At 42.9% G+C, this 13084-nt stretch overlaps 1 protein-coding gene across 1 annotated transcript in view; it reads left to right on the top strand.

Annotated features, from left to right (window-relative positions):
* Positions 1-13084, top strand: part of LOC137627099 (mutS protein homolog 4-like) — a 128464-nt gene that overhangs the window by 82755 nt on the left and 32625 nt on the right. The window contains exons 16-18 of the mRNA XM_068358114.1: positions 554-773; positions 1945-2046; positions 12634-12747. Coding sequence (XP_068214215.1) covers positions 554-773; positions 1945-2046; positions 12634-12747 — 436 coding nt within the window. The remainder of the gene's footprint in view (positions 1-553; positions 774-1944; positions 2047-12633; positions 12748-13084) is intronic.

Here is a 13084-nt window from a genome sequence, read left to right on the forward strand (position 1 = left end):
CAGATTCTCTTCTGTCCTCATACACCTGACAACACAGATTACCAAACAATTCTTCTTCACTCAAGGGGTTACAGCACTGTAATTGTTTAGTGGCCACTTTCTTCTTGGTAAGGGTAGAAGAGACACTCCAAAATCAAACCATTGTTCTCTAGTCTTGGGTAGTGCCATAACCTCTGTACTATGGTCTTCCCCTGTCTTGGGTTAGAGTTCTCATGCTTGAGGGTACACTCGAGCACACACTTCCTCTTGTTTTTTTAAAATTTTTGTTGTTTATATAGGAGATATTTATTTTAATGTTACTGTTGTTGAAATATTTTATTTTTCCTTGTTTCCTTTCCTCACTAGGCTATTTTCCCTGTTGGAGCCTCTGGGGTTATAGCATCCTGCTTTTCCAACTAGGGTTGAAGCTTAGCAAGTAATAATGATACTGTCGTCTATCAATCTCTCCACAGAGAGAAATGGAAGAGAAAGGAGAAAAGAAAAAAGTTTATCAGAATACTGAAATAGAAATACATTAGTAACAATCCCCTCATGTTCGTTAATTCCCTCACAGGATTGTTCTAGAAATGCTGGTAGAAGCCCGTGGACGTATTGGGGCCCTCCACGCCTTAGGAGAAGCCGTGTCAACCCTAGATCTCGTCGTCGCTCTCACGCACGCCGCCTCTATAGGTTCCTGGGTGCGCCCCGAATTTTCGCCAACCCTAGCCATAGAGAAGGGTCGACATCCGATTTTAGACGTGCTTTCTTCTGCTGAGCCAGTACCAAATAATACTGTGAGTTTATTTGTATTCAATTTACAGTTTACATATCATCTGAGAAGTTTTACTGTTTCTTTTGTAGTTTTGACATTTATGTACAGTAAGTAGTCTTGATTACTCTGTTAGTTTTGTTCTCTAGCCATTGGTCGTGCCATAGCCTCTGTACCATGGTCTTCCACTGTCTCGGGGTAGAGTTCTCTGGCTTGAGGGTACACTCGGGCACACTTATTTCTCTTTCTCTTGTTTAGTTTTTTGAAGTTGTAGTTTATATATGAAAAATCTAATTTAATGTGGTTACTGTTCTTAAAATATTTTATTCTAATTGTTAATTAATTCTCTTGTAGTTTATTTCCTTTCCTCACTGGGCTATTTTCCCTGTTGGAGCCCTAGGGCTGATAGCATCTTGCTTTTCCAACTAGGGTTGTAACTTAGCAAGGAATAATAATAATAATAATAATATTATAGTGTTCTTTACTTTACGATGTGCTTTGGTCGGTACGACAACTTCGGCTTAATTCAAACTTCATATCTTCTTGAACCATCACCAACAACTTTTTTTTTTTTTTCTGCATTTATATATGAAGGACTTTCCATTGCTATACTTAGTCAAAGAAGTATAAGTTTGATCATATCTTGAAGCCTTCTCGTGCTGGCCATGAAATATTATCATCATCATCATCATTATTATTAATACTAGCAAAGGTACAACCCTAATTTGAAAAGCAGGATACTACAAGCCCTATATGGGCTCCAACGGGGAAACTAGCTCAGTGAGGAAAAGAAATATACTTTTTTTCAGTGGTGCTAAAGTAAGATTCCATGGAAACAATGTTAGCACTCTCTCTCTCTCTCTCTCTCTCTCTCTCTCTCTCTCTCTCTCTCTCTCTCTCTCTCTCTCTCTCTCTCTCTCTCCCTTCCTTCCTTCCTTCCTTCCTTCCTTCCTTCCTTCCTTCCTTGTTTAAAGAGTTCAAAGGGCCTCACCAGGCATCTTACAAGTCTCTCTCTCTCTCTCTCTCTCTCTCTCTCTCTCTCTCTCTCTCTCTCTCTCTCTCTCTCTCTCTCTCTCTCTCTCTCATTATACTGTATCTATCCTATTTTGAAATGAAGTCATTGAAAAATCTATTTATTAGTAACCAAGAAGCATAATGAAAAAATTCTAATCAAAGTTAATTTTTCTACTTTTCAGTTCTTGAGTTCGGAAAGCTGCGTCATAGTGCTAACTGGGCCCAACATGAGCGGGAAGAGCACCTACCTAAGACAGATCGCTCTCATTCAAATATTAGCTCAGGTTAGTTGTTAAACCTTTTACAAAACCCCAACGCTATTTGGAACTTTCCAACCCTTAACCCCAGGTCTTTTTTATTTTTTCAAGCACATTTTGCAATATATATTTTTTTTAAAATTGTTCTAAGCCTTAATTTTCATCATAGAGAGGTCAGGTTGGTCTCATTATTTTGGAAAATGCCTGAAGTTTCTCATAAAGTTATGAAAAATATGCAAAAAAATGAAAAAAAATAGTTTTTTGCAAGGACGTACCGGTATGTCCATGGGGGTAAAGGGATGAGTTTTATGAAACGTACCAGTGGGGGTAAAAGGGTTAAGAAATGCAAGCCGTTTCCGTTTATATGATAAGTTGTATTTGAAATCGGTGGCGTCTTATGTTTTCGTGTAGTGGCTTTCAGAGGTGAATTCTTTTATTCAAATTATGGATTGAATACTATCAGCAGGTAGAAAATAGGTAAGTGTTAACTACTCAATACGAACACCGACTGTGTAGACGTGTAATAAGAGAGGGGTGGAACAATTCTTACTGCACTTTCCGCTTTGTAAGGGTAGAAGAGACTCTTTGGCTATAATAAGCAGCTCTTCTATGAGAAGGACACTCCAAAATCAAACCATTGTTCTCTAATATTGGGTAGTGCCATAGCCTCTGTACCATGGTCTTCCACTTTCTTGCGTTAGAGTTCTCTTGCTTGAAGGTACACTCGGGCACACTGTTCTATCTTATATCTCTTCCTCATGTTTTGTTAAAGTTTTTATAGTTTATAGTGATATTTATTTTAATATTGTTGCTCTTCTTGAAATATTTTTTTCCTTGTTCCCTATCCTCACTGAGCTACTTTCCCTGTTGGAGCCCCTGGGGTTGTAGCATCCTGCTTTTCCAACTAGGGTTGTAGCTTAGCAAGTAATAATAATAATGATAATAACTGACCAAGAGAGCTAAGAACATATCTGTAGCAGGGAGGAGGAGTGTGGGAATGTCAGTCAATTAGATGGAGGGCTATGGATTGGGTGGAACCTGGGGGAGGAAGATGAAAGGAATAGAAATACAGTATATGGGGGAAGTAGACTCGAGCAGCCGGCCCTGCAATATAAGAAGGTAGAAAGAAGAAAGTGAAGACAAAATTTTATCCATAACCTCTATTGAAATAATTATTTAGTTTCCTGAAATTAAGTTATACCCAGCTTTCATATCAGTTTACTCTTATTTTTGAAACTAGATATTGCTGTTTTTCCTGATTTGTAGTTATGGACTCATAATTCCTTGCTCATTCAAAACCTTTAGTTCCATAAGTACATGAGCGTAAAAAAAAAAGTTTTTTATCAGTAATTTTTCAATATTAAACTTAGCCGGTGATTATATAAGCTGCAGCTCTGCTGCCCGACAGAAAAACTCTACGTTCAAAATCCGCCAGCGATCGCTATGCAGGTAGGGGGTGTACATCAACAGCGCCATCTGTCGAGCAGGTACTCAGTACTCAATGTAAACACAGAACTCAATTTTCTCTCTGTCGTGCCACCGGCAAGACCTACTAAATTCGCTGTTGCTTACTGGATTGGTTTTCACATATTTTGGTGAAGTACACATTTCTAGTTTTGAGCTTTCGCTTTGCAGACGTTATCTTCAATACATCCTTGCATTCTTTTATTGTTTTTGGATTATTTGTTGACGACTTTGGATAGATTTTGAATTCCCCTTTGACTAATTCAAGATGGCTGACCCTTCTCAAGTCCCTAAATTCAGGAAATGTAATGCTAGGGACTGTTCAAGGCGTCTTCCGAAGGCCTCTATCGATCCTCACACCGTTTGTTCCAATTGTCGGGATAAGACCTGTCAATTGGAAGATCGATGTGAGGAATGCTTTGGGCTTTCGGAATTCGATTTCATCGAATTCCAGAAATACACACGTAGGCTAGAGAGAGATAGAGTTAGGAGAAGTTCATCTCGCTCCGTTGATTTTTCCTCTCCTCATGCCCCACAACCTATTCCTTCCCCTGTAGTGGTTGCTCCTGATCCCCCTTCTAGCACTCAACAACCTTCGATGGCAGATATGATGCGTGCCATCCAGGCTCTGGGTGAGAGAGTCGAGTCATTGGCGAGTGACCGTAACCAACTCATGGCAGACGTCAAGGAGTTGAAGTGTAAGAGTGCAGTGGGTAGTGACAAAGTGAGTGGTAGTGTTGTGGAAAGTGTTGTAGATAGTGTTGCGCTTGAGGGTTATTCTGTTCGTGCCTGTCGTCCTCCCAGTCCGGGACCTCTTGCAAGCTCCCAAGCCCAGGGGAGAAGCAATGTCGTACGACCAAAGGGTTCGAGAGGCTTTAATCAGCGAACAGACGTTCCCTCCGTGGTTTCGGGCGTATCTAACCAAGATCGCCCCACCCACACGAAGACGAGAGAGCCCATTTATTCCTCGTCTGCGGAAGAGGTTTCTCTAAAGAAACCATGGACCAAGGTCTCGCGGCCTCTTAAGCGCAAGTCGGTCCCTTCCGCGCAAGTCCAACGGCCCAGTTGTAGCCACTGGGTCAGTTCGGACTCGCTGCAGTCTTCCGATGACTGCACACCTCCTAAGAGAGGCAAAGCGGTACCGCATCAGGCAGTAACACCGTCTGTTGCCGCACCTGCTACTGTAGACCCTAAGTGGTCTTTGCTGCAGACCATGCAGTCACAGTTAACGTCATTGATGCAGGACTTTCGTGCGGAGAAGGTTGACGCTGCACCAACCTCTAGCCTACAACCACCCACGGTTGTGCGTCCAGTGGACGCTGAGGCTACCTTCTCCCGCACTCCAGCTGTGAGAGTCCCGCCACCCATGCGTTCCAGTGTACCCTGCCAGCCGCATGTTGACGTTCAGCGACGCACGGAACCTTCCGTTGACGTTCGCGAGTTACAACAACAACCTAAGTTGTTTTGTTTTGACGCGGTGCGTCAACCTCCGCAACCCAGTGTGGTTACCACTACTCGCCCACAGCAGACTAGACAGTCTGGAGTAGACGCTTTGCGCCCCCGCGCTGCTATGGTTGTTGCCAGTTCACAGACTGGGCAACAGTTCCATGACGTTGCGTCCGGTTCAGTCACGCATGCACCCGTGCTGCCGGACTCAGCTGACCAGCCGTTTCCTACTCCTTTGCCGCTTCCTCCTCAGTTTTCAGATGATGGACTCTCTGATGATGACGACGCTGCACACATTGACGACCCGCATACGGACATCGACGAACCCAAGACCACGCAACCCTCCTTGGACTTTAGGAAAGTTCTTGCACTGTTCAGGGAGATGTATCCTGATCAGTTTGTTTCTGCGGCCCCACGCTCTCCTCCATCTGAGTTCGCTTTAGGCACGCAGTCATCCGCGCCTGCCTTTACGAAGCTCGTCCTCGCCCGCTCGTCTAAGAGAGCTTTACGAGTGTTGGGAGAATGGATGCAGTCCAAAAAGAACCTTGGGAAGACAGCATTCACGTTTCCCCCTGCGAGACTCTCTTCCAGATCGAGCGTCTGGTATGCCACGGGAGAAGTTCTCGGCTTGGGAGTTCCTGCCTCTGCCCAGGGCGACTTCTCAAGTCTAGTAGACTCTCCCCGCAGGCTAGCCATGAGACGCTCTAAGATTTGTTGGTCTCCTTCAGACTTAGACCATCTGTTGAAAGGAGTGTTCAGAGCCTTCGAGGTTTTTAACTTTTTGGATTGGTGTTTGGGAGCGTTGAGCAGGAAGATCTCCCCTTCTGACAAGGAAACTTCCATGCTCATTATGTCCTGCATGGACAAGGCCATACGTGACGGTTCCAGTGAGCTTGCGGCTTCGTTCGTTTCCGGGGTCCTCAAGAAACGAGAAAACCTTTGCTCTTTCTTGTCAGCTGGAGTAACACCGTGTCAGAGATCGGAACTTATGTTTGCTCCTCTCTCAAAGTGCCTTTTCCCAGAGGAGTTGATAAAGGAGATTGCTGCCTCCTTGATTCAAAAAGACACTCATGACCTGGTTGCGTCCTCTGCCCGCAAAGCCACCCCTTTGCCTACCTTGTCTAGACCCAGGATGGACACTCCAGCGTCCAGATTCATTCCGCCCTTTCGTGGCAGAGCCTCCAGCAGAGGAGGTGCTCGTGCCGAAGGGAGACGTGGGAAGAAGAAAGGTACCAAGTCCTTTAAGGGCAGAGTCTGACTGCCACCTTCTTCAGACAGCAGTGGGAGCCAGACTCAAGAACTTCTGGCAGACCTGGGAGAAAGGGGCGCAGATGCACAATCTGTGAAGTTGCTCAGAGAAGGGTACAAGATCCCGTTTGTACGCAAACCCCCTCTAGCAACGTCTCCCATCGATCTCTCTCCCAGGTACAGAGAGGAGGACAAGAGACTAGCTTTGAAGCAAGAGGTGTCTCTCTTGCTAGAAAAGGGAGCGGTAGTCAAAGTCCGGGACCATCAATCCCCGGGCTTCTACAACCGTCTCTTCTTAGTGGTAAAGAAGACAGGAGGGTGGAGGCCGGTGCTAGACGTCAGTGCGCTGAATGTCTTTGTCACAAAGCAGACGTTCGCCATGGAGACCACAAAGTCTGTTCTAGCAGCGGTCAGGAAGGAAGACTGGATGGTCTCTTTAGACCTAAGGGACGCTTACTTTCACGTCCCCATCTACCCAGAATCCCAACCTTTTCTGAGGTTCGTTTACGAAAAGGTTGTCTACCAATTTCAAGCCCTGTGCTTTGGCCTAAGCACGGCTCCTCTTGTCTTTACGAAACTGATGAGGAATATTGCCAAATTCCTGCATTTAGCGGATATCAGAGCCTCCCTCTATTTGGACGACTGGCTTCTAAGAGCTTCTTCCAGTCGTCGCTGTCTGGAGAATCTAAAGTGGACTCTAGATCTGACCAAGGAATTGGGTCTCCTGGTCAATATGGAAAAGTCCCAACTGGTCCCATCCCAAACTATAGTGTACTTAGGGATGGAGATTCACAGTCAAGCTTTTCGGGCTTTTCCGTCGGCCCCCAGAACAAGTCAAGCCCAAGGATGCATCCAGAACATGCTAAAGAAGGACCGATGTTCAGTCAGACAGTGGATGAGTCTGATAGGGACGCTTTCATCCCTGGAACAGTTCATTTCGTTAGGGAGACTGCACCTCCGTCCCCTTCAATTTCACCTAGCTGTTCACTGGAAAAAGGACAAGACGCTAGAAGCGGTCTCGATCCCCATTTCCGAGAAGATGAAGTCATCACTGACTTGGTGGAAGGACAACATCAACCTCAGAGAGGGTCTGCCCCTGGCTGTTCAGACCCCCAACCACGTTCTCTTCTCGGACGCATCGGACACGGGCTGGGGTGCGACATTAGACGGTCGGGAATGCTCGGGAACTTGGAACTCGAATCAACGAACGTTACATATCAACTGCAAGGAGCTACTGGCAGTTCATCTGGCCTTGAAAAGCTTCAAGTCCCTCCTTCTAGGCAAGGTGGTGGAGGTGAACTCAGACAACACCACGGCCTTGGCGTACATCTCCAAGCAAGGAGGGACCCATTCTATGACGTTGTACGAGATCGCAAGGGACCTCCTCACCTGGTCAAGAGATCTAAACCTTTCTCTAGTAACGAGGTTCATTCAAGGCAACTTGAATGTCATGGCGGATTGCCTCAGTCGGAAGGGGCAAATCATTCCAACAGAATGGACCCTACACAAGGATGTGTGCAAGAGACTATGGGCCACATGGGGCCAACCTACCATAGATCTCTTTGCAACCTCGATGACCAAGAGGCTCCCAATTTATTGCTCGCCAATCCCGGACCCAGCAGCAGTTCATATAGATGCCTTTCTACTGGATTGGTCCCATCTAGACCTTTATGCATTCCCCCCGTTCAAGATTGTCAACAAGGTACTGCAGAAGTTCGCCTCTCACGAAGGGACAAGGTTGACGTTAGTTGCTCCCCTCTGGCCCGCGAGAGAATGGTTCACCGAGGTACTTCAATGGCTGGTGGACGTTCCCAGAACTCTTCCTCTAAGAGTGGACCTTCTACGTCAGCCACACGTAAAGAAGGTACACCCAGGCCTCCACGCTCTTCGTCTGACTGCCTTCAGACTATCGAAAGACTCTCGAGAGCTAGAGGCTTTTCGAAGGAGGCAGCCAGGGCGATTGCTAGAGCAAGGACGACATCCACTCTTAGAGTCTACCAGTCGAAGTGGGAAGTCTTCCGAAACTGGTGCAAGTCGGTATCAGTATCCTCAACCAGTACCTCTGTAACCCAAATAGCTGACTTCCTATTATACCTGAGGAAGGAAAGATCTCTTTCAGCTCCCACGATCAAAGGTTACAGAAGCATGTTGGCAGCAGTCTTCCGTCACAGAGGCTTAGATCTTTCTAACAACAAAGATCTACAGGACCTCCTTAAGTCTTTTGAGACCTCGAAGGAGCGTCGTTTGGCTACACCGGGTTGGAATTTAGACGTGGTACTAAGATTCCTTATGTCAGAAAGGTTCGAGCCACTACAATCAGCCTCCTTTAAAGATCTCACTTTAAAGACACTTTTCCTCGTTTGCTTAGCAACAGCTAAAAGAGTCGGTGAAATACACGCCTTCAGCAGGAACATCGGATTTTCATCTGAAACGGCTACATGTTCTTTACAGCTTGGTTTTCTAGCCAAAAACGAGCTACCTTCTCGTCCTTGGCCGAAATTGTTTGATATTCCAAGCCTTTCAAATTTGGTTGGAAATGAACTAGAAAGAGTCTTATGCCCTGTTAGAGCTCTTAAGTTCTATTTAAGACGAACTAAACCTTTACGAGGACAGTCAGAAGCTTTATGGTGTGCTATTAAGAAACCTTCTTTACCTATGTCAAAGAATGCAGTTTCCTATTATATCAGACTGTTGATACGAGAAGCTCATTCCCATCTGAATGAGGAAGACCATGCTTTGTTGAAGGTAAGGACACATGAAGTTAGAGCTGTCGCAACTTCAGTGGCCTTTAAACAAAATAGATCTCTGCAGAGTATAATGGACGCAACCTATTGGAGAAGCAAGTCAGTGTTCGCGTCTTTTTATCTTAAAGATGTCCAGTCTCTTTACGAGAACTGCTACACCCTGGGACCATTCGTAGCAGCGAGTGCAGTAGTGGGTGAGGGCTCAACCACTACATTCCCCTAATTCCATAACCTTTTTTAATCTTTCTCTTGAAATGTTTTTTATTGTTGTTTTTTTTTGGGTTGTCCGGAAGGCTAAGAAGCCTTTCGCATCCTGGTTGATTTGGCGGGTGGTCAAATTCTTTTCTTGAGAAGCGCCTAGATTAGAGGTTTTGATGAGGTCCTTTAGTATGGGTTGCAATCCTTGATACTTCAGCTCCTAGGAGTCGCTCAGCATCCTAAGAGGATCGCGAGGCTCAGTAAGGAAGACGTACTTAAAAAAGGCAGAGTAATTGTTCAAGTCGACTTCCTTACCAGGTACTTATTTATTTTATGTTTGTTATTTTGAATAACTGCTAAAATGAAATACAAAATCCTTAGCTCATAATAATGTAAACAATTAATGCTGGTCTCTACCCACCCCCCTGGGTGTGAATCAGCTTATATAATCACCGGCTAAGTTTAATATTGAAAAATGTTATTTTTATTAATAAAATAAATTTTTGAATATACTTACCCGGTGATTATATATTAAAGGACCCTCCCTTCCTCCCCAATAGAGACCCAGTGGACCGAGGAGAAAATTGAGTTCTGTGTTTACATTGAGTACTGAGTACCTGCTCGACAGATGGCGCTGTTGATGTACACAGCCTACCTGCATAGCGATCGCTGGCGGATTTTGAACGTAGAGTTTTTCTGTCGGGCAGCAGAGCTGCAGCTTATATAATCACCGGGTAAGTATATTCAAAAATTTATTTTATTAATAAAAATAACATTTTGACTTCAGTTTATTGATTTAGTAGAAAAAATTTTAAACATAGAGCATTAAAAGAAATAGTTCAGGAAGAAAAAAAGGGAACAAGATTATTTGGACCTGTTATGAGTGAGGATGTGAAACGATTGCTCCGGAAATCAGCGAATTTGAGTAGCAAAAGGAATAAGAAATTGACGACATGTATGAACGACTAAGAAATCAAGGAAGGAGGGGATAGATGACCTAAACCTGATTAGAGTTAAGGATTGAAAGGAACGGGGGGAAGTCGCTTCACGCCTAACCCCGTAAAGGAAAGAGCCGATGATGTAATGTCTGTGCTGATGAAAATAGATTCCCAATATTCATAAATGAAATGAGAGTTCATATTTATTACAGCAGTTGTCAGAGAGAAGAAGTCCCCTTGAGTATGATGTTTGATGATGATGTTTTGGTAGGTGTAAAGAAACTACAGAATTGGAGACAAGCTCTTGAAGGTCAAGGTTTTAAGATATTATTATTACTACTTTCTGAGCAACAACCCTAGTTGGAAAAGCAGGATGCTATAATCCCAGGGGCCCCAACAGGAAAAATAGCTCAGTGAGGAAAGACAAAAAGGAAAAATAAAATATTTTAAACTATAAAAACTAACAAAACAAGAGGAAGAGAAATTGAAAGAATATTTTGCCCAAATGTACCCTCAAGCAAGAGAACTCTACTCCAAGACAGTGGAAGACCATGGTACAGAGGCTATGGCACTACCCAAGACTAGAGAACAATGGTTTGTTTTTGGCGTGTCCTTCTCCTAGAAGAGCTGCTTACTATAGCTGAAGTCTCTTTAGGTAGGGCCAAAACAGAATATCTTTTGATGGGAGGAAAAAGAAAACACTGCCGTTTAAAATCGGCTTGAATAACATCAACCTGGTTAATGTGTTCAAGTACCTTGGGTCTTGCATGATGCATAGTGGAGACATGGACTCTGAAATTAATCGCAGGCTATGGCTTGTTTGGATAAACTGGAGAATATCACCAGGTATATTACGTAACAAATGAATTAGTGCAAATGTAAATGGATGGTTGTATTGTTGTGCAGTTAGACCAGCTTTGGTGTATGGAGCTGGAACTTGGGCCAATAAAGAAGACTCGAGAATCATAAAGACTCGAGAAAGGAAGTTAGAATTGGCAGAAATGATACGATGGATATGTGGAGCCACGAGATGGGACAGGATCAGAAAGGAGTATATTAGAGAGACTCAAAGTAGAAGTGTCGAAAACATAAGAAGACTACGGTGGTTTGGGCATGTCATGCGGAAAGATCCTGTATGCTGAAGGGTCAAGGTGGATGAGGTAGGAGGGGAAGGCTAAAGTTCAGGTGGAAATAAGTAGCGAATAGGATGTCCAGGTTATAAGATGATAGAGAAGGCCCCATATAGAGGTGTGTAAAGGCTACAGACAAAGAAGAAATATATTTATATATTATATATACACATATATATATTCCTGCTACTTTTTCATATAAAAGTTCATGGTATAGTTTTATGGAATTGGTTTAATTTTGCTTGAATTATTATTGTGCAGAGATGAGGTGTTGCATTGAGATTCTAAATCCTTAAAACAGAGGTATAGGCTCCTTTTCCACCTGGTTATTGATTAATAAAAAAAAAAAAATACAAAATATTAACTATATCAAGACATTTATATCTGCTTAAACTGCCTGCACAAAACATGTGAATTGTTTCATTATAATTTGCTGGTGAATTGTATCAGTAATATTTAAACGTGGTTATTGTTCATGTCTGAAGCTCTGGTACTTCTATAATGTTTAATACTGTATACAAATTGTGATTTTATTAATCAAGCTTTAAGACCATGTTTGACATAGTCTCTTTTTTATTAACCCTTTTACCCCCAGGCTATTTGGAACTTTCCAACCCTTAACCCCCCAGGGGTTATTTCTTTTTCAAGCACATTTTGCAATGTATTTTTTTTAAATTGTTCTAACAGCCATAATTTTCATCATAGAGAGGTCAGGTTGGTCTCATTCTCTTGGAAAATGCATGAAGTTTCTCAAAAAATTATCAAAAATATGCAAAAAAAAATGTAAATAGCAGTTTTTTGCAAAAATGTACCGGTACGTCCATGGGGGTAAAGGGATGAGTTTTGTGAAACGTACCAGTACTGTACGTCCTTTGGGGGTAAAAGTGTTAAAAGATAGACAGAGTTATAGACTGGAAGAGAGGAAGACATCAGATAATTCTATTGCTGTAAAATCACATTTTCTTAACCCTTTTACCCCCAGGCTATTTGGAAATTTCCAACCCTTAACCCCCAGGGGGTTATTTCTTTTTCAAGCACATTTTGCAATGTATTTTTTTTAAATTGTTCTAACAGCCATAATTTTCGTCATAGAGAGGTCAGGTTGGTCTCATTCTCTTGGAAAATGCCTGAAGTTTCTCAAAAAATTATCAAAAATATGCAAAAAAAAAAATGCAAATAGCAGTATTTTGCAAGGACGTACCGGTACGTCCATGGGGGTAAAGGGATGAGTTTTGTGAAACGTACCAGTACTGTACGTCCTTTGGGGGTAAAAGTGTTGAAAGATAGACAGAATTATAGACTGGAAGAGAGAAAGACATCAGATAATTCTATTGCTGTAAAATCAAATTATTAAGAGCTACAGTATTCTATTTGAGTTTGTCATGATCTTTTAGTCTTGTGTCAAATGAAAACAGTTTCATCTATATTTATTTCTGTATTTTGAAGCTTGGGAGTTTCGTGCCAGCAGACTTCGCTTCGATAAAGCTCATCCGGCAGCTTTTCACTCATCTGGGGTCGGAAGATTCGCCGGAAAATAACGCGTCCACTTTCCAGGTCCAGGTGAGACTTATTCGGAAACATAAGTAGGATTATTTTGTAATCTTTGTCATTGTTATTGTTGTTTTTATGATTTCTGGCTATATTTGTTATTAGTTTACGGGTTCATGCACACTTGTAAGCATTACTGTAAGAGTTAATTATGCTTAATTGAAATGTGTAGCTGGAGAAAGCTAAAGAAACAGACGACAGTAATGAAAATGTGTAGCTGGAGAAAGCTAAAGAAACAGACGACAGTAATGAAAATGTGTAGCTGGAGAAAGCTAAAGAAACAGACGACAGTAATGAAAATGTGTAGCTGGAGAAAGCTAAAGAAACAGACGACAGTAATGAAAATGTG

Source organism: Palaemon carinicauda, chromosome 34, assembly GCF_036898095.1.
Source record: "Palaemon carinicauda isolate YSFRI2023 chromosome 34, ASM3689809v2, whole genome shotgun sequence".
In the NCBI taxonomy this organism is placed as follows: domain Eukaryota; kingdom Metazoa; phylum Arthropoda; class Malacostraca; order Decapoda; family Palaemonidae; genus Palaemon; species Palaemon carinicauda.